This window comes from Chelmon rostratus, chromosome 3 (assembly GCF_017976325.1).
Source record: "Chelmon rostratus isolate fCheRos1 chromosome 3, fCheRos1.pri, whole genome shotgun sequence".
NCBI classification, from domain to species: Eukaryota; Metazoa; Chordata; class Actinopteri; order Chaetodontiformes; family Chaetodontidae; genus Chelmon; species Chelmon rostratus.
Window position 1 is genome coordinate 5,374,393 of NC_055660.1, and position 26,171 is coordinate 5,400,563.

At 42.9% G+C, this 26,171-nt stretch overlaps 1 protein-coding gene across 1 annotated transcript in view; it reads left to right on the forward strand.

Annotated features, from left to right (window-relative positions):
- The first annotated feature begins 9,646 nt into the window (after positions 1–9,646).
- The window catches only part of fat1a (FAT atypical cadherin 1a), a 75,485-nt gene continuing 58,960 nt past the window's right edge, over positions 9,647–26,171 (forward strand). Inside the window, exons 1-2 of the mRNA XM_041966156.1 lie at positions 9,647–9,726; positions 11,231–14,520. Of these exons, the coding sequence (XP_041822090.1) occupies positions 11,259–14,520 (3,262 nt within the window). The 5' untranslated portion in view covers positions 9,647–9,726; positions 11,231–11,258. The remainder of the gene's footprint in view (positions 9,727–11,230; positions 14,521–26,171) is intronic.

Sequence of the window (26,171 nt, forward strand, 5' to 3'; positions counted from 1 at the left end):
CACAATGTCGGTTTCCTGCACATAATGCACCGTGAGAATACGTCTTTCATGTCCTGTGAATATTAGTAATTCTGGGGGACAGGAGGCAAGCATGGGACAATTTTTCTGACAAGCAAATGAGTGCTGCCAACTCGTTTTCAGGGGAAGTTGCTACAGGCAGGTCAATTTGTTGCTAAATGTTGCTAAATGGCGTCATGATGTCAAGGCATGATGATGTCATTACATTATGATATAACTGCATCATTATGTAGAATGCACAATGGCATTAGTCAAATTGACTGGTCATTTTGGTGCAAAACATTTTTTAGTTTAAAAGTGGTTTTTATTTCCAACGTAATATAAATACATTTTTCGTGATCATGCAGGAGTCGCTGCAATAGAAAAGCCTGTGAGACAAACGTGTGTCATTTATTCTGCGCTTCACATGTAAAGTGACAACACGGATGCATCCACATCACAGCACAGGAACATGCATCACCTCTCTGACCAACACTTAAAGGTCCTGACCCCTTTAACGCATCATCAGTCTGCAGTGAACACAACAGGATGTGGCAGTCTGAAGTGAATTAGGTCGCTATGTGTCCGCCATATTGAGATATTTTTATTTTTAAACACAACATATTCGCACATGTTTGTGTCATTTAGAGGAAAACTTTTTAGCCTTTGAGTAACATTTTAGTTGCTCAAAGGCTCCAAGTAAATTTTAAAAGTGGCTGATTTTGTCACCAAGGTGCTTGTTGAGAAAAATAAGTTGCTTGGGAAGTCTGAAAAGTTGCTAATTCTAGCAACGAAATTGCTAAGTTGGCATCAGTGAGCCAAATTGAAGAGGCTAACAAATACGACTGACCATCAGCTAAACCACACCCCCTTAGTTACTGTTGCTATGTTGAGTTCTCTGTTTGTGCACGTATGGTAACAGGCAGTTATCAAGCTAGCTGCTTAACGTTACCATTAGTTGAGACGAGAAGCTAAAGGGTCTTCATTTATGGACTTGAAAAGACTGAAGCTAACACTATAGCTCCCAGGCAACATGTCAAATACAACCCTGTCTGGATGTTAAAGCTGTAGGCTGTATCTGGTTTTTAATTCTGCAGTAGAAAAGGCTTTGCTAACCAAATGCTATCCAAGTTAGCAATTGGGCTCAAGTGTCAACTTCCTAAAATCAGTGATTGTGAAACTCTGACATATTCAGAACTGGCTCACATGTCGTGGGTAGATATTAAGTGGACGTTCCAGTCCTAAAGCGGGCTAATCAATAATGTAGTAAGCTAATGATATGCCCCTTGGTCTTGGTGTGGGTAGCAAGCTAGTTAGCCAGACATGCTAACATTTGCAGCTTACTTTAGAGCAAAAAAAGGAAACGTTTAATACAGTATACCCTTCAAACTGACTGACATGCCTACTAACATTTGCTGAGCTGCGATTTGGCAGTTGCTGTTCTTGGCGCTAGGTTGATTTAGCGAAAAAGCGGTCCATAGTTTTGGGTTAGCTGTGGCAAAGAACTGGTGATTCACAAATCCCCGCAAACAAGACACCTACAATTACAGGAGTTTAATCTGTACGTGCTGTGAAAACGGTCTGAATGTGATGGCCTGTCTGTTTGCTACAGACGTGATTACACAAAATATCGTCTGCAGCCAAGGACCAAGCACCCATCCTCCGCTGTGACTGTGCCAAGGACGTGCACACATTTTTCCAGCACTTAGTCACACAAATGCTCCCTGTTTTGCACACAAGATGGAGAGGAAAAAACAACGAGGGAAACTTTGGTCCTTTTAGGTCCTTCTGTTCACTCCCAGAAGTGAAGTGACATCCTCCAGATCTGAGGATTAGGAGGCAGAGCGAGGGCCTAGGGGCATTCCCTAAGATGTCTAAATCTGAGACGCGATATGGCTCCTATTAGATAAGCAAATGTGTCTGTAAATACATAATACGTGACTGCCAGAGGACTGTGATTGGCTTGTTTTTGTACAAAGATTGCGATTGAAGAGCGAGGCGGCGTCTCGTGCAGCCTGAATGAACGCACTGTGAAGTACTTAATGGCTTTGTTTTATTTGCAATTTTCTGTTTTCTGAGCCCCAGTTTGTTGAAGAGAAAATGTGGGCTGGGTGAGAGTGAAAGGCAACATCATCCTCCGGGGTTCAAAGCACTCCCAATCCTTCTGTATCACTGTCATAAAGGCCTGAGCTGTAAATGAACATACAGCATTGGGTGTCTGTTGTTTTGAGTGGCTTGTTGACACGTGAAACTGTCCTTGTAAAGCAGAATGTTTCTCACTCGGGCATCTGTTTCTTGCTGATATATACAAATTCGCAACTTTTACGGCAATGAGAAATTATCTGTGCTCCCAGGGTGGGAGATGAGTAATGCGTGTTAACATGAAGTGCAACGCCGCATCATTTTAATGTGCAGCAACAAGAAGATGGAGGTTTCTCTACAAACACGAGCCTCCATTACAAGGCTTTACTAATCCATCCATGCAAATCCATGTCCAAAATGCGCCTTTTGTGTATAATCCCGACACAATTTCTGTGGGATTAGGATTTAGCAAGGAAAAAAATGCCTGGTGGAATACAGTGCATCAAAAAAATATCAGTCGCCTTTATATATTACATCACATCAAAGAGCTGGCCTCTCCAGAAAAAGTGAAAGCTGAAGGAGGAGTGCTTCAGAAAAAAATAACCAAATTCTGTATGTTGACATGCTGTTTATGTGTGACAGGAACATATATGATGTTGAACCAGAAAGTTAGCCGGCGCGTAAAAGCAGATTAAATTCCTCTATCCTAAATCATAACAGTTTATTCAACCTCAGTCAAGCTTTTTTTTTTTTTTTTTGCTCGCGCTGACACTGCACGGATCGACTGAGCCGCGTATGCTAAGCAGTCATCATATGTTTAGCACGCGCTCTTCAAAGGTATTGTCTCCCCGAGCCACCTACTCCACCAGCACTTCCAGAGTCTGTGGAGGAGAGGCAAGAAAAAAAAAAGATGTTTCAGTGCATCTGAGCCACATGACGAAGCAAGACCAACAACAGCTCCTCTCTGATGAGCTTCATGGAATAGTTTGACATTTTGGGAATTGTGCTTAATCGGGCTCTGAACGAGAGCTATGATGCGGCAGCTTGCTATCTTAGCTTAGCCTATAGATTGGAAACAGGGGTAAACCGCCAACCTGCCTCAGCCCAAAGCTAACAAAACCAGCCCCTCTAAAACAAACAAACAAACAGGGTGTTAATTTGTAAGCTTTGCTGGTGCTGTTAGGCTTTTCGGGTAAGGTTCCAGGCAGTATGCTAAGCTAAGCTAACCAGCAGCTGAAAGCGGCTACATGCTTACAGTTAATTTGTGCAAGCGTGGTATCAGTCTTCTCATCTAAAACACAAGAAGAGTTGGCAACACTGAGAGAGTTAAATCCATCTTCTGGCGCCTCGGTAGGCTAGCTGTTCCCAATCTTAATGCTAAGCTAAAACAACCGGTTGTAGCTTAATATTTAACAAACGGGCATGAGAGTGGTATCACTATTCAGGAAACACTCAACAGTCAAAGTAAATGAGCCACATTTCCCAGTCCTACAAATATTTCTTGCATGTAGTTTGCAATTAAGTCGTATCAGCAGTTTTGTCTCAAGACAGATGGAAAAATTGTCGCGCTTAACAGTACTGTTAAAATACACGAAAGAAAACACAATAGGATAAAAAGATAAAGTGACGCTGCCCTTTCTCTTTGATGGACTGTGTTCTCAGGGCTAATAAGGTGAACAGTCTGTTTACAGTGCATTTGAAATGTACTGCTGCGATCCACCTGGGCTCGTCTCCAGGGACAGCCATCTTATTTGGATTATGAGCCAGTGAATAACAAAGAGCTTCGAAATGCAGCCCCGGTCAGAGTCAAACGCAGAGTTTATAAGCAGGAGAAAAGAGGGTTATTGATTTCCCAGAGGGCGCAGCACAGGTTTTCATGATGGCCTTGCATGCGGAGAGATGTGCACTCATCTATTTCACACATTTTATTTTTCACTTGCTCTCTTAAAGCAACAACACCAAATAAATAATGCAGTAACGTTGACTCTCCAAACAGGTCGCTCCGGATATAGCACAGTGTATTCCTGTGTCACTTTTGGGGGTAATTACGGAAGCTTCTACAACCAAGAGGCTTTGCTAAGATAATCTCCTGCTTTGCTTGAGGCAGCAGAAGACTTTATTTTCAGAGTGCAGCAGTTTGTCTTCAGCTGCAGGCGAAATGTCAGTTGTTTATTATTATTTCCCATACATTTCTTGCATTATTCTCTAAAAAGTGTCAGGTGTATTGTGTGACAAAATAAAGCTTATTTTGAAGCCGGAAACATCAGCTCTTTGGGTTGTACTTCATGCTGCGATGATGTAAATTCCCTCTTTGTGTCATCTTTAGAAAAGTGGCACCAGCTCTGAGAGGGTCAGTGTCTTTACTTGAGGACACCACAGCAGGGTGGATATTGAATTATTCTAATCTCTCGTACAGTTAAGCTCTGCCTCAGGATTCAGATTCTACACAGATTGGGTGGTGGGAGAAACAGATACCTGGGCGCTCTACTGCTGCAGGCGCACTACAAATCATCTGTATCTTTTCCCGATCTCTAACCAGTTTCAAGTTGCAGGGGGAACCTTCAGCTTGAGACATTTGTCACGGGGAAAGGGGATGTAACTCACTCGGCATGCCAGTCCGTGCCCATTCCTAACATCTCTCAATGACGTGAGGACGATCTGCAGCGGATTAGTGCGATTTTAAGAGGAAACAGAGCCTGCAGTGTGTTAGATGAGAGGAAATTTGCAGCCTCCTGCAGACTGTCATAATGAGGCAATTTGACTGAAAACTGCCTTGTAGTGCCTTTCACACCAGTTTGCACACGATGCTGAGACATGACTGACGTGTCAGTCATCTCGCTATCACACTATGTGCAGCCAGAGTGCAGTGGTGGAATGTAACTAAGTACGTGTACTCAAGTACTGTGCAAGTGTGCAATTCTATGGTACTTTAAGTGAATCTTTTCTTTTCATGCATCTACTTTGTTACATTTCAGAGGGAAATATTGGACTTTCTTTCTGCACTGCAATCATATGACAGCTTTAGTTACTAGTTATGTTACAAAAGAAGATTTCTGCATTCAAAACAAATAAAGAGCTTATAAAGAAAAGATGTTTGAAACTACCCAGCAGCATAATCACCTACAGCTGAAATACAGATGTGAAAATTTGCTGCTTTTCCTTTTGGGTTATTTTCAGAATTGCGAGGTTGGACTGTTGCATTGTGAAGGTGTCACTTTGGTCGCTGTGCTGCACTGAATTCTTTGTTTTTACAAAACAAAGAAACAACTGATGAATGGGAAAAAATAATCAGCAGATTATCATGAAAGCAGTCTTATGCAAATAAGTTCCACCTCAGCCAACAGTAAAATCCTGCTTTTTACATGAATGCATGAGTAATAATAATCGAATGACATTATATATAACATATAACAGCATAACAATCACAGGGGACAGTTTAGTACTATTCCTACTTTAACTGCATTTTACTGATTATGCTGAGATACTTTTATTTAAGTAACTTTCTCTCTGCAGGACATTTACTTGCACCAGAGTATTTGTACAGCGTGGTCTTAGTACTTTTACTTCTTCAGTAAAGCATCTGAATACTTCCTCCACCACTGCCAGAGCCCGTGTAGTTGGTGTAACTGGTTATTAAGGGGCTGGAGATGTTCCCCAATTCAAACACTATACATCCATAATGCCTATAAGGCACTAGGACCTGACCCCCAGCAGCCAGGACTGCAAACACTTTCCGAGATCAAAGCAGTGGAACCAGCCCTGGGCATCACCTGACCTGAATTCAATTAAAGCTTTACAGGCAGATCAGAGGGGAGGCAAAGAGAGACAGAGAGCGCGCGAGAGAGAAAGAGAAAAGCTGCTTCAACATCGTCTAAAACAAAACTGGGAGCGAGATAGAGGGGAGACCAAGGGAGGAGAGAGAGATGAAACATTACACACTTGCTCTCTGACTCACGAGCTCCATCTCTTCCCTCCCCCCTTCTCTCTCTCTGTCTCACACACACACACACTCACACCGAGCCCATAGGTCTGCTTCGTTTACTCAGCCTGTGGGCAAATGTGACTTTAATGAGCCAGTGCTGAATGGACATTAGGCAGAGATTCTCACGCTGGACCGCCGGCTCAAACAGCTCCTCTCTGCTCCGGCATTTTTTGGCAGCCACTTCACAGCACGGTGTCGAGTTTAGCCGTTAACCACATGTTCGAGGAGGCGAAAGAAGGCATTTGCTTCTCTGATGCTCAAGTGCATTCACTGATCACTGTTAAAGCGCTGTGGTGGTTTCTCAGAAGGGCATGAGAGCAAACTGCATAAACAGAATGAACCGAGAAAGTGATTAAAAAAATAAAATGCTGAGGGGTGGTTTCTTAGTTTTTGGAGAGAATGAGCATAGTTAAATGATGATGAGGATGAGGGGCGATGCCATCCCCCTTGTTAGCAAAATGACCAAAATGCATCCCCCTTGTTAACCTGCTAACCATCCCCTGATAGCAGAGAGAGTGCAGGCGCAGTTGAATATGTTAGTCTGCCGGACTCATTGATCCGTTATCTGACGGAGGTTTGTTCAAGTTAGAATCTATGGCCCCGACCATGACTCTGAAATATCAGTAGTAACTGTGCTGCGTATCGATCAGTCCATGGTGCTTTCTGTGGTCCTGAAGTAGCAGATGGATTTATTATTGTGCTTTTTTTCTCTCAGTCCCCCCTTCTGTTAGCTTCATCTTTGATCTATAATGTTCTCTAAACTCTATACCAGAAATGCTTGATTCATTGAGCCTATATGCTCTATAGGGTAAATGGGCTGCATTTACATTTTACAACACACGCCACATTCACCCATTCCTACACACTCACACCTCGATGGTGCAGCACTCGGGTGCAAGTTAGGCTTCAGTATTTTGCCTGACGACACCTCAGGAGCCGGGGATCGAACCGCGGAGAGGATCATAGAGACACGCTGTTACCTGTACTATTCTTATAATATTCCTGTAATACTTCTATGATCATTTAGTTGCTTCGGTATAGCTGTTCTGTGTGTGGTGTGAGGCATCCTGCAACAATGTGCTTTGGGAGGTGTGCATGGGCATGCTGGTTGGTGGTGTTGGGGGCAGGGGGGGCGGTGCTCCCATTGGGTCAGACCAAAATGAACAAATCGCTGTCTGGCTCAACTGCAGGCAGACCCTGAGCTGTGCATGCATGGTATGAGAGAGGAATCCGGGACCTCAGAGCCATTCCTCAAGATGAAGGCGTCAAGTCCTGGATGCCTTCAAGGAGATCTGATACTCTCCTCATTTCAAACCTTGTAGTTTTTCAAATGACGTTCAAGTGCTTTTGGTGTAGAAATCCTCATAAAAAATGACCCTGTAACAAAATGTGCTTTAATGTCTGTTTTTTTTTAAATGAAGAAATACATCACATCCGGCTGTGCAGAAGGAGAAAATGTGCATCAGACATAAAATTCACGTTTTATTTCATGCATTAGTGGGATTAATCTTTGTGACAGATAATCAGCAAATGAACAAAAACATTAGGGCTAATAATCAAAGACATCACTTTCACCTTCAGTTGTTGGTGTGACTTCATTTCACTCCGCCCATCAGCGGCTCTGTCACTTCGGGACTAATGTAGGCAAGAAAACCACGACTTTGCCATTTCTTTTACTGTTTTTTCGTCCTCTTGCGCGCTCCTATCAGAGTGGCGACATTTCCGATATCACCTGAAGGCAGCAGCAGAATGCAACTCCACCTGAACAGTTAGAGGAGAGGAGCGAGGCAAACCATAGCCTAAAGCTCCACTGTCTCAAGCCACCAAGTGTGATGAGTGCGCTGTGAGCGAGCAGGAGCCGCTGAGGGGACTGGAGAGGAAGAAGGCGACGGATTCTCACAAACTGAGAGATGCTCGCAGAAAAATATTTCCCAATACCCGCCAGGATTTATGTGAAGTGAAGTTTGGAGCGGCAGCGCGCGATCATCCAGCTGGTCTGGTGAGTAGCTCTGAGTGAAATTCAGAAGCGCTGGGTTCTTGATTTTGTTTCTAAGAATGACTTCAAAACTTTGCGCTGAAGTCGCGGCGTCTTTTGCGGGGCGGTGAAGAAAAGTGAGCGTTTCTGTCTGACTTGTGCCAAACAACCAAACGCGCAAAAGCGCACGCTTAGCGCACTCGCGCGCACATGCACGCTCACACACACACAGTCAGCAGCGGTACAAGTTGACAAGTTGTCAAAGCTGCATGCAGCACAGGCTTTCTGCAGGCGCACCAGCTGTATTGCTGCAGTCCGGGCAAGAGCAGTGAGACAGCGCCATCAATCGCATAGCAGCCACACTCCTGGGCTCCTGGAGAGGGAACGCGGTGCAGCCCGGGTCTGAGAGGCAGTCAGCATGACTGTGTGGGGAGGGGGGTTGATGGGATCAGCGCCTCCATGGCGAGTGTACCTCCACCATCAGTCACCCTGCTCTAATGCCAAAACACAAACCGTGGGACGCACTGCTGGGCACTATTTTTTCAGCATAACCCAGGCTATTAAAAAACAATTACATCCGTAAGAATAATGAGAAGAAAAAAAATCTGCAGAATTGATGTTGAAACGCATAAAATGCAACAAGGCGCGCGAGGAACTTTGCATTTGCAAGTGTTATTAGTCTATTTATCATCATCAGGGATGCCCCGAGCTGCGATTTCGTTCTCAAAATAGAGTTTATCCACCTTTTTATGCTGATAACAAAATTATGATGCGAATTCACGGGTCATGTTTCAGCACAGCGAGCATGAATTATTGTAAAATTGACATTTACAGTGTTTGTTTGCGCATACCACCAGCTTGAGGTCATGCAAATTCGCCTTTTTTTATTTTATTTTTTTACAAAATAACCTCAGCAGGGCACAGAAGTGGTTTGAACTGCGTCTGAATAGGTGAATATTGGATTAAGGTTAGTCCCATTCGTGCAGGGCAAGGTTTTGCCCTTTGTAAAGGAATCTCACGTGTTGTGTCCTAACCTCAAGATAACTATTTTCACCTCATTGTAATAATAGGCGAAGATGAAATACATGAAATGAAGCCAGAATTCATGCTTGAAAATCAGGGATTCACGTTATCCTTAATTACATCTCATGCGCCCAATAGCCGAAATGGTCATAATGAACAATTTATGATAAAACAGTCAAAATCCTGCAATCAGGCCTACAGACATGATCAACATGCTCCATTAAAAGTTAAAGTAACAAATATTCGTGTTAAAAGGCGCCCATAATAAAGAAATGCATCCCTGGGGCTACAACTGAAGTGGTGGTTATGACATGTAAGATTAATCTGATTTAGTTTAGCCTTTTGGCCCTTTTCGGAATTATTTTAGATAAATATAGGCCGCGGTGGGTCGGAGCAGCCTGGACCAGGGTTCAGAGCGGAAAGGTTTTCTCCTGCTGCCAGCCGGCCTGGAAGTAGATCCGGACGTGCGCAGCGCGGAGAGATACCGGGCAGCTCAGTGTGGGAGAGAAAGGGAAGCAGTGAGTGGCGGAGGAGAGAGGCTGCCTGCCGCCGCCGCTGCTAGATGGAGTAACGGAGAGGAGACGAGTCCACGTATTACCATGCCGAGATTTGGACTACATAAACTACATGAAAAACCTCCGAACATACGAGACTAATAAAAGAAGAGGTATGTGAATGGTTGCTTTTGTTGTTGGTGATTTTTCGGTCCGAGGCGGTTGAGCCTCGCCATCGTTGTAACGTTTGAAAAAGTTGCGATAGGTTAGGTCGGCATTGTGAGCGTTGAGAGAAACCAGCTCTTTGCGCCTCTGGAGAAGTTTAGCCTCGGGAAAAACTCTCGGTTTGGCTGCTGGTTTTTGATAAGTCGTAAAGCTTTAACGTCTGTTTTTCGTGGTGGCGGCAGTTTGTGCGCTGTTTCGTGTCGCGTCGGGAAAGTGCGGGCTGTTCTTTGAAGCAGATTTCAGCGCAGCGCTCGGCTGCCATCGTCTCGTGAAGTGAATGGCTTCAGTTGGGGGATGGGGTTAGAAATGAGACGGTCCTAACTTATTCTCTCAAACATTTAGTTTTTTCTCAATGAAAGCGCTGCGTAGAGGCTGCAGAGAAAACGAATATAGCAAATGCTAAATCTGTTTTATTGTATGTGTGAAAATGAGCCAGAAGTTTTCGTTTTTTTTCTTTTTCTTTTCTTTTCTTTTCTTTTTTTTCACAATGGTCGCCCCCAAGCAGATGGTTCTTTTGTACCTGCAGGCGATACTTTTAAGATTTAAGGTGACTTTTAGCTCGGCTCTGTCATTTATTAACCCGACATAAAGCATTAATAACTAAACCCTGCTCGGCTCATTTTGACACGCCAAAAGTAAATAATGTTGGTTTTATGAGGAGCACTCCTGCAGACGGAGCAGCGTCTTGCTTTTATTTGTCTTTGTACGGACTCCCACGCAGCCCGAAGCGTTGTAAAGCGGTCCGTGAACGCACGAATCTGCAATTTTAAAGCACTTCCAGAGTCATCTCCTCTGTTGTTTTAACACTGATTGTAGCTCGATGAGATAGGAAGGAGCGATCTTGTGCTTGCAGGCAGTAAAGTCCAGCATCATTGTACCACAAGTTATTCTATTGCATAGTTGCAGCTTCTTGTGTGAATTGCATGTTTAAATCCTTACCCTGAGACCGGGAATCAAATTGTGTTGCATTACCACACGCGAGTAAAAGAAAGCAGCATTAAATGTGCAGTCTGGACAGTGAAAATATTTGTGCATCAACAAGGAAATTAAAGATTTACATGTTTTCATATGGAGAGTTCCTTCTCCGAGCTCATTAAGCCGATGTTTTGGATAAATGAGGCTCATCTGTTATGAAGAGTTGGCATCTGGCGCTGTGCAGACATGGGAGCAGTGCAGGCTTAGATCTCGTCACCTGACTAACTGCTTTATCTTATTTCCACATGGAACCTATTTAGCCATTTATCAGCCCAGCCATCGCTTGTCATGACATTTAAAGCAGTCTGGAAAGTGCACGGTGAAGAAAAGAACATGGTCGGGGGTGATAGTAGAAAATTATGATTTCATGAGGTTATTTGCTGTTTTTATTTTATTACCTGTTATTACTGTTAATTTTGTGCACCAGCTATATTTTGCATGATATCATACTCACGGCCACATTTTGCTTGTTTCCAGGTGGTTCTGTGAAGATCACGGTACGATAATGGGGAAGCACTTGGTTTCGCTGCTCGTGCTGCTCCTGCAGCTCGTCTGTGGCTGCGCAGGGAACCAGAGGACGGTGAGGGCAGCCTCCATGCAATTTACCCACCCTGTTTACAATGCCACCATATATGAGAACTCTGCTGCTAAGACTTACTTAGAGAGTCACATTAAGATGGGGATCCATATCTCTGATCCATCCTGGGAGGTACGGTACAAAATCATCTCTGGAGACAATGAGAACTTGTTCAAAGCGGAGGACTACCTGCTGGGAGATTTCAGTTTTTTGCGAATAAGGACCAAAGGAGGCAGCACTGCTATTCTAAACCGGGAGGTTAAAGACAACTACATGCTGACTGTTAAAGCTTCAGAGAGGAGCACTAATGTGGAGTGTCGCACTAGAGTTAAGGTGCAGGTACTGGACACCAATGATCTGAGGCCTCTCTTCTCGCCAACGTCCTATAGCATCTCTCTGCCAGAAAACACGGCCATACGCACCAGTGTGGCCAAGGTCACGGCAACAGACGCAGACATCGGTACGAATGGAGAATACTACTATAGCTTCAGAGAGTGGACGGACATGTTTGCAGTTCATCCGACGAGCGGTGTGGTGACGCTGACGGGCAAACTTGACTTCTCTGAGACGAAGCTGTACGAGTTGGAGATCCTTGCTGTGGACAGAGGGATGAAGCTGTACGGCAGCAGTGGCTTCAGTAGCATGGCCAAACTCACAGTGAGGGTGGAGCAGGCCAATGAGCATGCACCTGTAATTACCGCTGTAACCTTGGCTCCCTCAGATGCAGACCACGATCCCACTTATGCTATTGTTACAGTGGAAGACGGTGACCACGGACCAAATGGAGAGATAGCATCATTGAGTATTGTGGCCGGTGACCCCCTTCAGCAGTTCAAGGCTGTTAGAACCAGCCCCGGCAGCAAGGAGTATAAAATAAAAGCCGTCAAAGATGTAGACTGGGACAGCCAGCCTTTTGGATATAACCTCACTTTACAGGCGAAGGACAAAGGCAGCCCCCCTCAATTTTCATCTGTTAAATTGGTCCATGTCACTTCGGCACAGTTCAAAGTGGGGCCTCCTATTTTTGAAAAGGCTGTTTACAGAGTCAATCTGAGTGAATTTGCCCCTCTTCATACACCTGTCACTATGGTAGCAGCTGTGCCAAAGTATCCACAGCTAAAATATGCTTTTAGACACAAGTCTGACAAGAGCAGGTTTACCATCAATCCAGATACTGGCTTAATCAGCACTACAGGACCAATCAATGCTGATTTTGCTCCCCGATTTGAGCTAGATGTGATCACCACTGACAAAAAAGCGTCAACAAAAGTGATCGTCGATGTGACGGATGTGAATAACAATGCACCTGAGTTCCAGCAGACATCTTACAAGGCTGGCGTTGATGAGAATGTACCCGCAGGGACCAGTGTGGTTACGGTTAAAGCCACTGATCTGGACAGAGGTGAGAACGGCTACGTGACCTACAGCATTACCAATCTGAGCCCTCAGCCATTTGTCATCGACTACTTCTCTGGTGTCATCAGTACCTCAGAGGTCCTAGATTATGAGCTCATGCCCAGGATTTACAATCTCAAAGTCAGGGCATCGGACTGGGGATCCCCTTTCCGTCGGGAGGTGGAGGCATCAGTCACCATAACATTAAATAATCTGAATGACAATAAGCCCTTGTTTGAAAACGTGGACTGTGAAGTGACTGTGCCGAGAGACCACGGCGTGGAAGAGCAGATAACAACAGTGTCTGCCATAGATGCTGATGAACTGCAGCTGGTACGGTACAATATTAAAGCTGGGAATGATCTTGATCTGTTTGAACTGAACCCAAACTCTGGCGTGCTTTCACTGAAGCGCACGTTGAGTGAGGGAGAAGCAGCTAAAGTGTCCCTGCATAGTTTACAAATCATTGCGACTGACGGCGAGCACGAGACTCAGCCAATGATCATGAACATAACTGTCATCACGGCACGCAAGCCTGTCCAGTTGAAGTGTGTTGAGACCGGCGTCGCTACCATGTTGGCTGAAAAGCTACTTCAGGGCAGCAAAATCCACACGCAAACCGAGCTGGATGACAACTTAATGGACATTCACTCAGTCAACCGGTACTCTCCCCAGTTCGCAGAGTCTTTCCCCAGTGTTATTGAAGTTAAAGAGGACCTCCCTGTCGGGGCCAGGATTGTCCATTTAAGTGCCACGGACTCAGATAGTGGCTTCAACGGGAAACTTGTGTATGTTATTTCCGGAGGAGACACAGAAAGCCGCTTCGTAGTAGATATGGAGACTGGTTGGCTTTTGGTTTATTCTCCTCTTGACAGGGAAACAACAGACTATTACACCCTCAACATCACAGTTTATGATCTCGGCATACCGCAGAAATCCTCATCCCGCCTCTTGGGTGTTAAGATCCTAGATGCCAATGACAACAGCCCTCAATTTTTGCAAGATTCGTATTCGGTTGAAATAAGTGAGAGCACACCTGTTGGGACGGAAATCATCCAGGTGGATTCGACAGACAAGGATCAGGGAGATCATGGGGTCGTGAAGTATTCAATTTTGGGAGGCACGGATCATTTCGCGATTAACGAGGAGACCGGTGTGGTGACCGTGACAAAGCCGTTAGATCGTGAGCTCCATCCAGTTTACGTCTTGAAGATTGCGGCACGTGACCAGGCAGTGAACGAGCCTCAGTTAGTGTCCACTGTGCCGCTGAAAATCACCTTGGAAGATGTGAATGATAATCCACCTAAATTTGTCCCCCCTAATTACCGTGTGAAGGTGAGGGAAGACCTTCCTATTGGTACTGTCATTATGTGGCTGGAGGCTCATGATCCCGACATTGGACCTTCCAGCCAGGTACGATACAGCCTTATTGATAACGGAGACGGGAATTTTGAAGTAGACAAACTCAGCGGTGCCCTGCGGATCGTGCAAAATCTAGATTACGAGACAAAACAGGTGTACAATCTGACGGCCAAAGCTAAAGACAAAGGGAAGCCCATGTCCTTGTCGTCAACGTGTTTCATTGAGGTGGACGTGGTGGACGTGAACGAGAACCTGTACAGGCCTTTGTTCCGATCGTTTGTGGAAAAGGGATTTATAAAAGAAGACGCACTTGTTGGGACTTCTGTGATGACTGTAACGGCTGAAGATGAAGACAGTGGACGAGATGGAGAGATTCGATACTCCATCCGAGATGGATCTGGCCTGGGGATATTTACCATCGACGAGGAAACTGGTGAGTCTTGTTTCTCAGTGACACTATAAAACCAATGTGAAGCTTGTGTTACTTTCTGAAATAACGGTGCATCATCTTGAAATGATTTGCATAAAGAAAGTTTGATGCTGCTTGAGTTTATTCTGTCACGTCACCGTGTGACACAATGAAGCAAAGGGAGTCCTGCAGGAGACCGGTAAGGTTCCTGATGCCAGTCATTTTTCTTGTTTGGGGAAATTGACGGCAGGAACAGACGGACCAGCTGTCTCTCAGACCTGTGTGGACATTCCTGAGTAGTTGCTGTGCTGCTAAGAAGACTCAGAGCGGTTACGCCACCTCTTTCTGCAGTCATGCTCTCACAGTATATGTACTTTTTAAAAATAGTTTCAGTTGGGAGAATACCTGTTACCTGTAAAACATTAAAATAACATCTAAAACAAAAAGTTTTTCATAACCGCATATTTTCAATATACTGTGCTGAGGGCAGGATGTGCTTGCTTATTATTTTGAAGAAAATATGTTAATACTGGCTCAGCTGCCCAGAATGATTTTAACAGCTGACTCAAATTAGCTCAAAATAAGCAGTCTGGAATTCCAGGAGTTCCTGCCCAAAACCCAGCAATCACCTGACTTGGATGTTTTGGCCTTGGCTCGCTGCCCTCCTTTTTAAACTTGGTAACGACATTCTCGAGTGGCTTAATGTGACTTTTCTCCTGATGTGAAATTAAATTTTTCTCTGCATTATACATATTTAATGTCTAAATGAGGCAGTGAAACTTAATGCATTATACATTGATTTCTCTTGGCACATGTAACCTCAAAGGTTTGTATCTACATTAGAGAGCTGGAAATGCAATTTATTAGTGTGCTGCTGACTTCAACTGTTGTTCAAGTGGTTCATATCTTTAGTTTAGTGTTTATTACAAATCAGGTATATGCGAATAATTCCATAAGTTGACAGGATGTCACCTCATCCCCTCCTCCTCATCTCCTCGCTTGGTAAATTTAGCATGAGGAGATGAGCCTTTATGAGCCTGTCCTCCAGGCCTGTGTGTCAGCTGTGGTGTGTTTGTGATCGTTTCTGTGGCAGTGGTTGGATATTTGATTTGTAATAGGATTTAGTTTTATGAACTGAGATGCTGTGATATTTAACGCTTGAACTTGTGACTCTCTGTGCTTTGTGCAAGAATTACAAGCGCTGTTCTGTGTTGTTTTAGTTCAGTTTCTTCCTATTTATGTACTAAATTTACTGTAACGAAAGTTTAATTGTGCAAGGAACAGTAGATTTAAAGTGGACTGCAGTATTACAGTATTAGTCTTGGTAGAGCCACATGCAGCGGCTAGTCCATTTCTAACTCAAAAGCTTGTGTAGGGTACAGACTCAGGGAGCCGGCTCTGATCTTCTTAATCCCAGAGGCCTCTATTAAGTGATTATCAGGAGGTGCAATGATAGGATTGTCCTGGGTTGGGTCCTGTTATTATGGATTACATCTGAGGTCAGTAGACAACTAAATACAGCCAAGGTGGTGATGCCCCTCCTATGATTTCACTAGATGAAGGGTGTGGTGTTTAAGGGTACCATATGCATTTAGATTATTTTGCTTCTAAAAGGAAAATATAAGCATGGGTGCACACCCCACTATATACTCAGTGCTGCAGCTGCATGTTGTGAATCTTAACCAGAATGTTTTTAAATGGTTTAAAATTAGAAAACAAATGAAGAAGTGGTGTGCGGAAAAATGCCAGGAGCCACACACCTTCAGTTATGGAATTTGTGGGAAGGAGTTAGGGAAGACTGTTCAAGTCTTTTCCTGTTTTAGTTGATGCTTGTAGTTCTAAACCCATGCAGTTGTGTTTGTTAAGAGTACATCGTTGCTCTATCACCACAGTATAAATCACTATTCTTTCAGCTGTTCCTCTAACAGTGGCATCCACAACAACACAGTACCAACAATACTGCTATGTGTGTAAGAGTGCTGCTGTGGAAAGCATTGGACTCTGTGGTGGTTGATGCAGTATGACAGTGAGTGATTCTCACAGAGTTGGTGTATCTAACAAATCTGAACAAAGATTGTGCTTTAGAGCAGGCAAACAGGCCGTGCTCGCTACCCACTTGACCGACGTTCCCAAACCACACAAGGAAGAAACGAGTTATTTGTCTGCGAGAAATAGCGATTACGTTTAAAAGTCTGTGATTGGGGTTTATTGAATGCAATCCTGTTCTCATTTACACCAATTTCAAGTAAAACCCTTGTATGCAAGCCACGTCTTCTTCTCCGGATAAGGTTCCTTTTCTGTCAGACTGTTCAGGGAGTCCATGGCAACTGTTTGCCCAGACATTCTCAGTGTTATTAAAAGCTCCGTGGTCACTGGCTCGCTGCCATCTTAATTTAAACTTACTCATATCGAGACTCTTTCTTTTCTGGGCCCCTTCTCGTGCTGTACACCAAATTCACCATTCCCTGCTTTAACCAGAAAATTTGCTAAAAGTCAAGTGATTTTTAACTAAAATGAACCTTAAAGACCCGGAGCAACAAAACTGAACTTTGATGTGCCAAAAGCTTTCCAAATACTTTTGTTTAGAGATTCAGTAGAATCAGAGCAAGCTGGATATCCTGCTGTTGAATAGAAGTCCAGCGTTAGCTTTTAGCCCCAGTCTGTCTTTCTAACTTTTTAGAAATATACCAGTATCTCATAAATTCGAGCCACCAGTGTACTTTGTTTCTCCACCATTTTGTGCTGGAGAGTAAGCATGCACTTCACTTGTGAGGGCTTGTATGCCATAAGTGGCTGGCTACTGCTTTACATTTGGGACCTTAGAGGTCAACCGGCATGGATCTTCAAGGGCTCGAAGAGGCAAATGGCTGGTGCAGTGGCATTTTTTTTTAAACATATTTTCTCTTCACAAAGACTGGTGTTTTATAACAATGGAAAGCAATTAAAAAAATGCTAGCACTTTGTGGCTGGACACACACACTCAGCTGACAGTGTGGCGGTAGAGTAATCCAAAAGAGCACTGCATACTGTATGTGGGTCAGTAGTGAGGAAAGTTGTGAGGATTATAACTCCTCGTGCAGGACCCACAAATTAAATATAGCCAAAGAAGTATGTGCCTTTAGAGGGTCAGCTAAACAGAACCCATGTGAGGTCAGTTTCCACTGCTAGTCAGAACAAACAAGCAATAAAACAATGCTTATCAGGATGAACTCCACTCCTCAGAGTACACCTGACTCACATTCACTGTGACACACCTTACATCAGATTTTAAGGCAAGTTTGTTTTTTGTCAATGAGTAACTGTCTTTTCATTTCTTATCGTCTGGGTTGACTAAGGGATATTGCGCACATCAAGGAGCTGAGCCCAATTGATCACAAGCTCAGGTAGACAATTGCAGGAATATAGAGGGAAAGAGGACGACACTTTATAATAAACTATTGCATGACTTGCATGTAAAGTTTGTGAAACATGCATTGAGGGTTTGAATAGATGGACATCAGCCTTCTTTCGTTACGTACATACAAATGCGTTAGGGCTTAACGATATGCAGAAAATTCATATTGTGATTATATTGAAAGATGACGTGAGTCAATTAAAATGGGAATGGTCATTTTTGCATCTCATTATCACAGTTAAATTATAAAAATGATGCTGCTGTGATTTTTGCTGGGCTCTGAACCAAACAGGCATGTTCCCCTTTTGTCTGGAGAGTATTGATTGTAGGCTGGGGCATCTCTGTAGCAAGCACAATGCTTCATTTTTAATGGTACGTTGTGACACATTGTACCTTTATCAGAAAATTGCAGGTTCTGCAATTTGGATATTGCACTTTCGATAATATTTTGATTAATTGTTCAGGCCTAATGTGCATCCATGTACATTATGTATGTAGGTGTCTATGTGGATCAGCCTGTCTTCGTTCTATTTAGATCAGCATAATGCGATGTGGATTTTGGCCATATCACCCAAACCTTGAGTGAATATCAACTAGCCTTGGTAACAGGATAATCAATTTGTGCGTTTCCACTTGAAAGTAAAGGCAGCGGAGGTGATGATATGGACCTAGACACAACTTTCTTTGAAAATGTGTTCAAAGCAACTTGTTTCTCAGCTTGAAGTGAAATCATCCAGGATACAAGGTGACCAGAGCAGAGTGTGTTCAGTCCAGAGGAGACGCAGATGCTCGTTTTATAATGTATGCATTGCCCTTTCTTTTTGGATAATATATGCACTGCCCTTTCACTTGAAGCTGTTTGCAGCCTGTGCTGTAAATGCGTCCTTTGTCACAGCAAATGAAACAGTTTGATGCATAATGACAAAAGTCCCGTTTTTTCATTTCCACCAAGAAACATGCCAGTCCTTCACTTGTTTTTCACTGTCCTCTTGTTAAAGTAAACAGATTTTTGGAAATAATGAAAAGTCGTATGCTTGTATTTGTTTATGGACGGTGTTTTGACCAGTTTAGTTTAAAAGTGAGAACGGCTGCCCTCTGTCCCTAATTTTCTGTTCACTGCCTATATGTTTGAGATAAAAGTGGGACTGCAAAGTGGCACATGATTCCACATAGTCTTTGCTTGAGTGCTGTTACTGTGGAGACGGGACCAGGAATGTGCAGCGGGACAAAGTTGATTGTAGGTTGCTAAATGAAAAACACACTTCCCCTCGTTAAAAGTATGTTGTTCTCTCAGTCCATTAAATCTTTTTAAAGAAACTTAAGGCCGCCTTGTGCAGAGGATGTGCTTCATTGTGTGTTGATTGTTGTCATGCTAAGACTTTTATGTATTAGATTTATACTTTCTATTCCTGTTGATGCACTGTGGACAATATTGCAGACTGTGCGTTTTTATAGCAGTATCTTTCATGGTCGGCCCCAAGGAACATTCAGCAGTTTGTAATGATGTTATGTACATTTGCTCATTTTTAGTTTATTGTTAACTTCCAGCCACTGATGATGAACATAACCAGTGCTCTAAACAGCAGTCTATAGCATCTAAACAGCAGTCTATAGCATGAAATAGAACAAACAGCAGTGATATTTTGCAAACATTTGCATCTTCCCCACAGACATATCTGAGCATCTTCACCAGGGGCTCTCTCCGCTAAATTATGGCAGAGATATAAGAGATAGTACCATGCTTTTATCCTTTTATTCAAATTTCAGCGGCTATTTCAGGCATTTAAAGCCAATTTCATGCTGTCTGATACTTGACAAGTGACAGCCCTGACCATAAATACACCCAGGTGCAGTGAAGTAGGTGTAGTGAATACATTTGCCTGTCTGTCAACCAGTAATTTCTATGGCCATGTTGGCTGTTTCCAAAATGTTTCATCTGTCACTTTAAGTTGTGGCATAAATTTATACATAATATTGATTAGAATACTGTGCTCTTTAACAGTGTTTTGCGGAAGTTTATTCCAATGCAGACAGTAGAGAGGTGATGGGAGAGAGAGGGAGGAATGACATACACCAAATGTAAAAAAAATACACACCCTAACAAGTAGACCACCACAATTCTCCCATGAGACCAGTGTCAGTTATTCGACATTTTTTTCCCACCAAATCGTACAAGGGCGGTGCAAACATATTTAGAACTCTTTAGAACCGTTACAGTAAGATCAGTCAATTAAAAAATAGTTTAAATAGTTTGAGATGTTGGGAAACTCACCGTTTTCACTTTTTTGTTGAGACCTACACAGCAGATCCACACTACTCGTGTTTGATTTGTAAATAGCCAACAGCAAAGCTACTTCCATCAGCCAGTTAGCTTAGCTTAGCTTTAAGACTGGAACAGGATGTAAAACCACCTACCAGCACCTCTAAAGCTCACAAACTGACAGGTTATATCTTGTTTGTTTAATATGGAGAAAAAAGTGCAAAAACAGCTGTTTTACACTTTTTTCTTTTTTTTTTTTACAAGTTGTGTTTATGGTGATTTACCTGCCGGGTGTAGTGACTTCAACCTCCTGGTGTCGCTAGGCAACCACAGATATCAGATATATAACTAGTTAATTTGTAAACTTTAGAGGTGCTGGAAGGTGGAGTTGGTTCCGAGCCAACCTTTCCGGACTTTTATGCTAAGCTAACCCACCTGGCTGCTGGCTGTAGCTTCACATTTACTGTGCAGACATGAGAGTGGTGTCAATCTTCTCATCCAGCTGTCAGCAAGAAAGAGATTAAGCATATTCCCCCAAATGTCGAATCATTCCTTTAAAAACTGTCATTTGTTGGGTTTTGTTGTTTAAACTTCTGTTGCCACTGTTAAAGGGGTATTGATCTGTAGTCATGTACAACCATGTTTGGTTTAACTTCACGGACAGGAAGCCCTCTGGTCACTGGAGTTGTATCTGAGGAGATAGCATGAGTCCTCTCTCATATTATGCTCTCTTGGGGAAATTGTTTGCTGTCAGCTGAAAGTCAACATGCTCCTTTGGCCAGCGGGGGTTGCCGTATACAATAGGAATACAGAGTAAGCTACTGTGTAGGAAGGTAGAAAAATATTCAGTGGTGTGAGGGTATAGAAATGAATGAAGATGGACCCTGTGTCTCCCTCATTGTTATCAGAGGCACAGGCAGAGAGCTCTTCATGGCTTGGAGGTATAGTAACTGCTCCTAAATAATACTGTGATATTGAATCAAGGAGTTTTGCTCTGAGGCCTGTTCAAAGGCCTTTGAAATAACACTGTTCCCAGTAACAATGGAAGCTTTGTATCGTCAGCAAAGTCCCAAAAGCTATCTCAACCTGAATTAATAGCCAATTTTTTTGTAAAAAAAAAAAAAAAACGAGGAAAGAAAAACCCATTCAGTCATGCATCACAGAGATGTAACATTTGTATCAAAAGATTTTTTCAGTCGCTTTTTCAATGCTCACTCGCAGTCAGGGCACAAATATAGGATTTTTTTTCATTTTCTTTAGACATGAGTTTTACATAGATTATGGCTGAAGAAATTCTTAACTCATCATCAGCACTGGCAGTCAAGCACTTATATATCCCACTAAAAACAAACAAAAAACAATAGGATTACGCTGACATGCCGAGTGTCACTGTTCTCCATTGTTAGGCTGGTGAAATAATGGAGCTTGTCTTAAGTACCATTTCCCTTAAGCCAGCTGTTGACAGTCATTTTTCTGGCAGTGCTGACAGTATACAGCGTGCACCGTGGCGCATGAAGTGGAAATGGCTCTATGCCTCAATAGGCCAGGATATTGCAGGAGATAAGAGCGACGTTTTGTTTTGTGATGCTGTATCATCATTATGGTTATCTCAAAGACCTGTCCTAATTATTATGACCATAGTGTGCCCTTCAAACACTACACAGGAATAAGTGTGAGTCAGAGAGCCACGGGGCAAGCCTCATTCAGTATTTTATGCATGCAGGTGTATCATGAAACATCACTTCACAATATTTAAAATCAAATATAATCTACCAGGAAAGAAAGTGTACTTCTAAAGTAGTCAGTTCAAGGTAAGTTCAGATTTAGTTTAGTTAAAAGGAAAGCATTTAAAAAGCCTTGGAGCTGTAGATTTACTCATCTTTAAATTAAAATGGGTTGCACTACACAAACGGTTTCTAACATAAAGGACTTGTTACTAAATATACACCAGCAAACTGCCAGATGTTGGCTACAGAAACTGTTGCATAGCTAATAGAATTAACTGACAAAGCTAACACTAGCGTGCTAACGTGTAACCTGTTTAGAGTGAAAGGTGAAAGTGATAACACAGAGTGTGTTCGACACATCATACACACATAAACTGCGAAGAGTTTAAATTCAATTTGTATAAATACTGCAAGGCAGGATACCTCAAAAACAAAACTTAATGCCTATTAATGTATATATATATATATATATATATATAGTCTTCTTTTCCTTTGATGAATAACTACTCCATCATACTGCACTCAAATGATGACATCAGTGACTCAGGCAATGCTTTTAATATACAACAACAAAACATATTTTTGCCTTGGACCACACTTTAGATCTTTAGATTTTTCAAAGGTTTCAGGCATTAATACCAACAGGCTTAGCCTCTTTGAAGCTCTGATCTCAGCTACAGATGTCTGGGAACTTTGGGATGATGTGATATTAAGTTGCTGGGTAACAGAAAGCTTACGTTAGGACTCTTTCTATTACACTAGGCCCTACAACGTGGAAGTGGAATTTGAAGCATTTTGCCAGGGCTGTGGAAAGAGGAGGGGAGGGGGACACTGAAAAAGTTTATGCAAGCATGTGAGCTCGAGGCCTGAGAAGGCTGAGGAATGCGGGGCAGGGGTGAGCAGAATTAACAGAGGTGGTTCAAAGCAAGCCCCTACTTTTCAACTGCAGATTGAACAAGGAAGTACTGGTGCACGTTCAGTCTGCAGCACATAATCACAACATTGTTGGTGAACCGTTAATGGTTAACGTTTCCAGAGTCAGGGCAGAAATTAGAAAATCACCACAAAAGACAGTGAGGATGTTGTGAGCCTTAATGTTGTGTTGACATGTGCTATATTTAGTTCTCCACTTTGTTTCACTAGGCAACTTGTGAACGGTTTCAGGTAGCTTATCGAAAGCAAATTTCACCCTCTTGCAACGTCGCCCTCCCATTGACCGCAAGTTTGTAGAGAATGAACTCACTGTGCGTCTGTGCTGGACGCTGCTTCAAGTACACTCATATGTAAAATACCTGCTGTCCTCGATAATTTGAAATCCTTTGACTGTCTGAAGACTCCACCGCTCTGCCACTGCGCTCAAGTAACTTTGAAGAACAAAGCCAAAGGGAAAAGAAAAGACCAAGGGGAAAAAAAGCAGAAAGCAAATCTGGCAGAGGCTGGTGCACGGCCTGTTTTTCCTTCTTCTTGTGGCCTAAGGGCAGGTTTTGCTTCTGCTTTCGTGGGTATGTTAGGTATATGGGATGGGTGTGGCAACTGAATTCTTAAGATTCACCTTTCATGTGCTTTGTTAGTAACTGTTCAGCCAAAAGGCCGTGGCAGATAGCTTTTTGTATTCTGTGCTGTTTTAGACGTTTAAGGTGAAGTTAGTCTATTTTTGAGTCTCGTTAGAGATAAACATCAAAAAAAGTGTTCAAGTTGGCGCTGACATTTTGCTTGAAAAGGCAAAAGTGTGGACCGAAACGTTCGTCTTGCGGCTGCGGTTGTATTCAAGTTTTTTAACTGCAAAATATGAAGTTATCTCCCGTGTGCCGATATATACGAGGCGAAGAGCTGTGAGCAAAAAGCATGACCCTTGTGAAAGTGGAATTGTTCTGCTACGCTGGTGTCTGCCAGTCAAAGAGAGGAGCACTCAAGCATGGATATCTCCTTGGCAGAGGCACAAAAGATGTCTCATACTTTCCCGGTTGCCTCGTCTCTTCTCTTGTGCTTTCTTATTAACACGTGTGCCCGTGCACACATGACCACCTGTGCTCGACTGCAGCTCCTCTCCGAGCAGCGCCCTCTCAAACCATCCTCACCGTCCTATTCATTCTCACCCGCACCGTTCGTTATTCGACGTCACCTTTCCCACTGATTCCCTCTCTGCAGGTGTTTGAAACATTTATACCAACCTTTTGTGTCATGCCTCAAATAAGCATCTGCATTTCTTATTTATGTCTAGCATTTGCAGTTGCCTTTACATGTTTTTGCAAGTAAGCGTCAGTAATATCATAAATTACTCATTACTGTTATTTCCAAATTACTGCGAGCAGCCTATCATTACATCTCACTCTTATTCCATGACTTATCCAAATGTTAAACTGTGTTGCTCTCTGTGTATTGTCAGCTTTAAGCCATTAGTGTGATTATACAGAATTGTCTAATTTGCATTCTTGGTATACAGGTCGATGTTGTTTTGACGTGGGTCTTTTGGCTTTAGGAAACATTGGGGAGCTACCTATTTTCCCTTGCCTGACTGCCCTTCTTATTACATGCCTCAAGCTAAGTTGAGAGAGCTATAATGATGACTAATGACAGGAGAGGATCCCGAGCCCAAAATGCAGGGGATGCGAAAGTAAGGCAGGGCGAGCGAATAAATGAGCTGTACCCCCCGAACTCCCCTGCCGTGTTAAATTTGAGAATTTTGTGACAAGTCATTTGGAGTGTTATCTCTTTTCTGTCATTACCCAAGGCAAGTTGTTTGGCTGCTCTCAGTTACACTCCTTCACAGCACTTCATCAAGTTACAGTGAGTGAACAAAGGCAGCAGCAGCAGTGGAGAGACAGTCTACATAAACTATTTGAGCCTTTGAAATGTGTCCTTATGTGTGTGGTTTGGTGGAGGCTCCCTTATCTGGGCCACCGGTAGTTGTAAGTGTGCTATAGATTCAGAACACCCATACCTGGTAATGATCCGGGTGTCTTTATACCATTAATCACTTTTATCAGTGTCAGATAATAAAATCAAATATAGCTGGATTTTCCACTGTGCATATACAGGTTATAAAGGTATCACAAATAACACAGACATGGAAATGGTTGTTATTCTAAAGGTTGTTAGGGTTTTCACTTTGTAGAAGATGTTTGTGTGTTTATGTTCACTGCCTCATATTTGATTCTTGTTGGAATAATGAGACCTCACATGTGCAAGTTGTACACGTGATATGGTCTTGTTTCATTATCAGCAGCTCCTTCCTCATTTTTTTGCCCTCTGAGCACCTTGTTTTTTGTTTTGTTAAAGCAGCAACAGGAAGGCATATCAAATTGTTATTAATTTAGCATCACTCAGTTTGTTTATATTCACACCATAACCTGATTACGGCGAATAACCAATCAAGGTGACGCATTCACATGCCTCATTAATGTCCCAATTAGTTTGTGTTTTTGTTTGAAGCGAGTCATCTGAAAGATGCGCCGCAGCCAGCACAGACTTAACAGCGTGAGACAGAAAAGAGAAAGGAACTTTGTTTTTAGGTTGATGAAAAGCTATGTAAATGTTCTCTTTCATTAGTTGTAACATGAGAGTCTTTTTAGTGTCGCCTCTAACATGACAGCAAAACCACAGGGTTTTTTTTATAGAAACATTGTTTTGCATCAGACTCACTTTGTGATGTTTGTCATGCTTTGTCGCAGACATTATACAATCATTCAAAAGATTTAGGTCCATTTAGATCTGTCAACCAGGTTGTGCTTCCTCCAGGTAACCTGTTCCAATGTTACTGTATATGACAGCAGCACTAATTAAGATATGGCCTTCGTCCGGTTATAACTGACTTGCTAGTGTGCATGCTAATGCATTATGCAACACCTTTCACAAGCAAACACAGATTTGTGCACACACCCTCAACCTCAAGCTCAGACATCCCTACACCTATTTAAACACACACAGAATCATTCACGCAGACACACACAAACACACACACACATACACACACATCCCTTTCCTGCAGTCCAAATGTACCTACTGAGCACCTGGTGAGCACTTGTAAGTGGGGTCGGGTGGAGATGAAAAGCGCCAAAGCAAATTCACTCCTGTGAACTTTAGCTTTTCCTCTGAAAGATCAGCAAGTACATTCATGCTGCATTTTCCCACATTGAAACATCTAAACTAGTGCTGTCAGATGTTACATTTACAGGTCAAGTATGTATATCTGAGTCCAACAGAACTGAATTGTTTGTACCCTGTAGGTTTCAGTAAACTAATTAAAATGGACCTTTTTGATACAAAACCTGTGCCTCTGAATTTAGTTTCATAA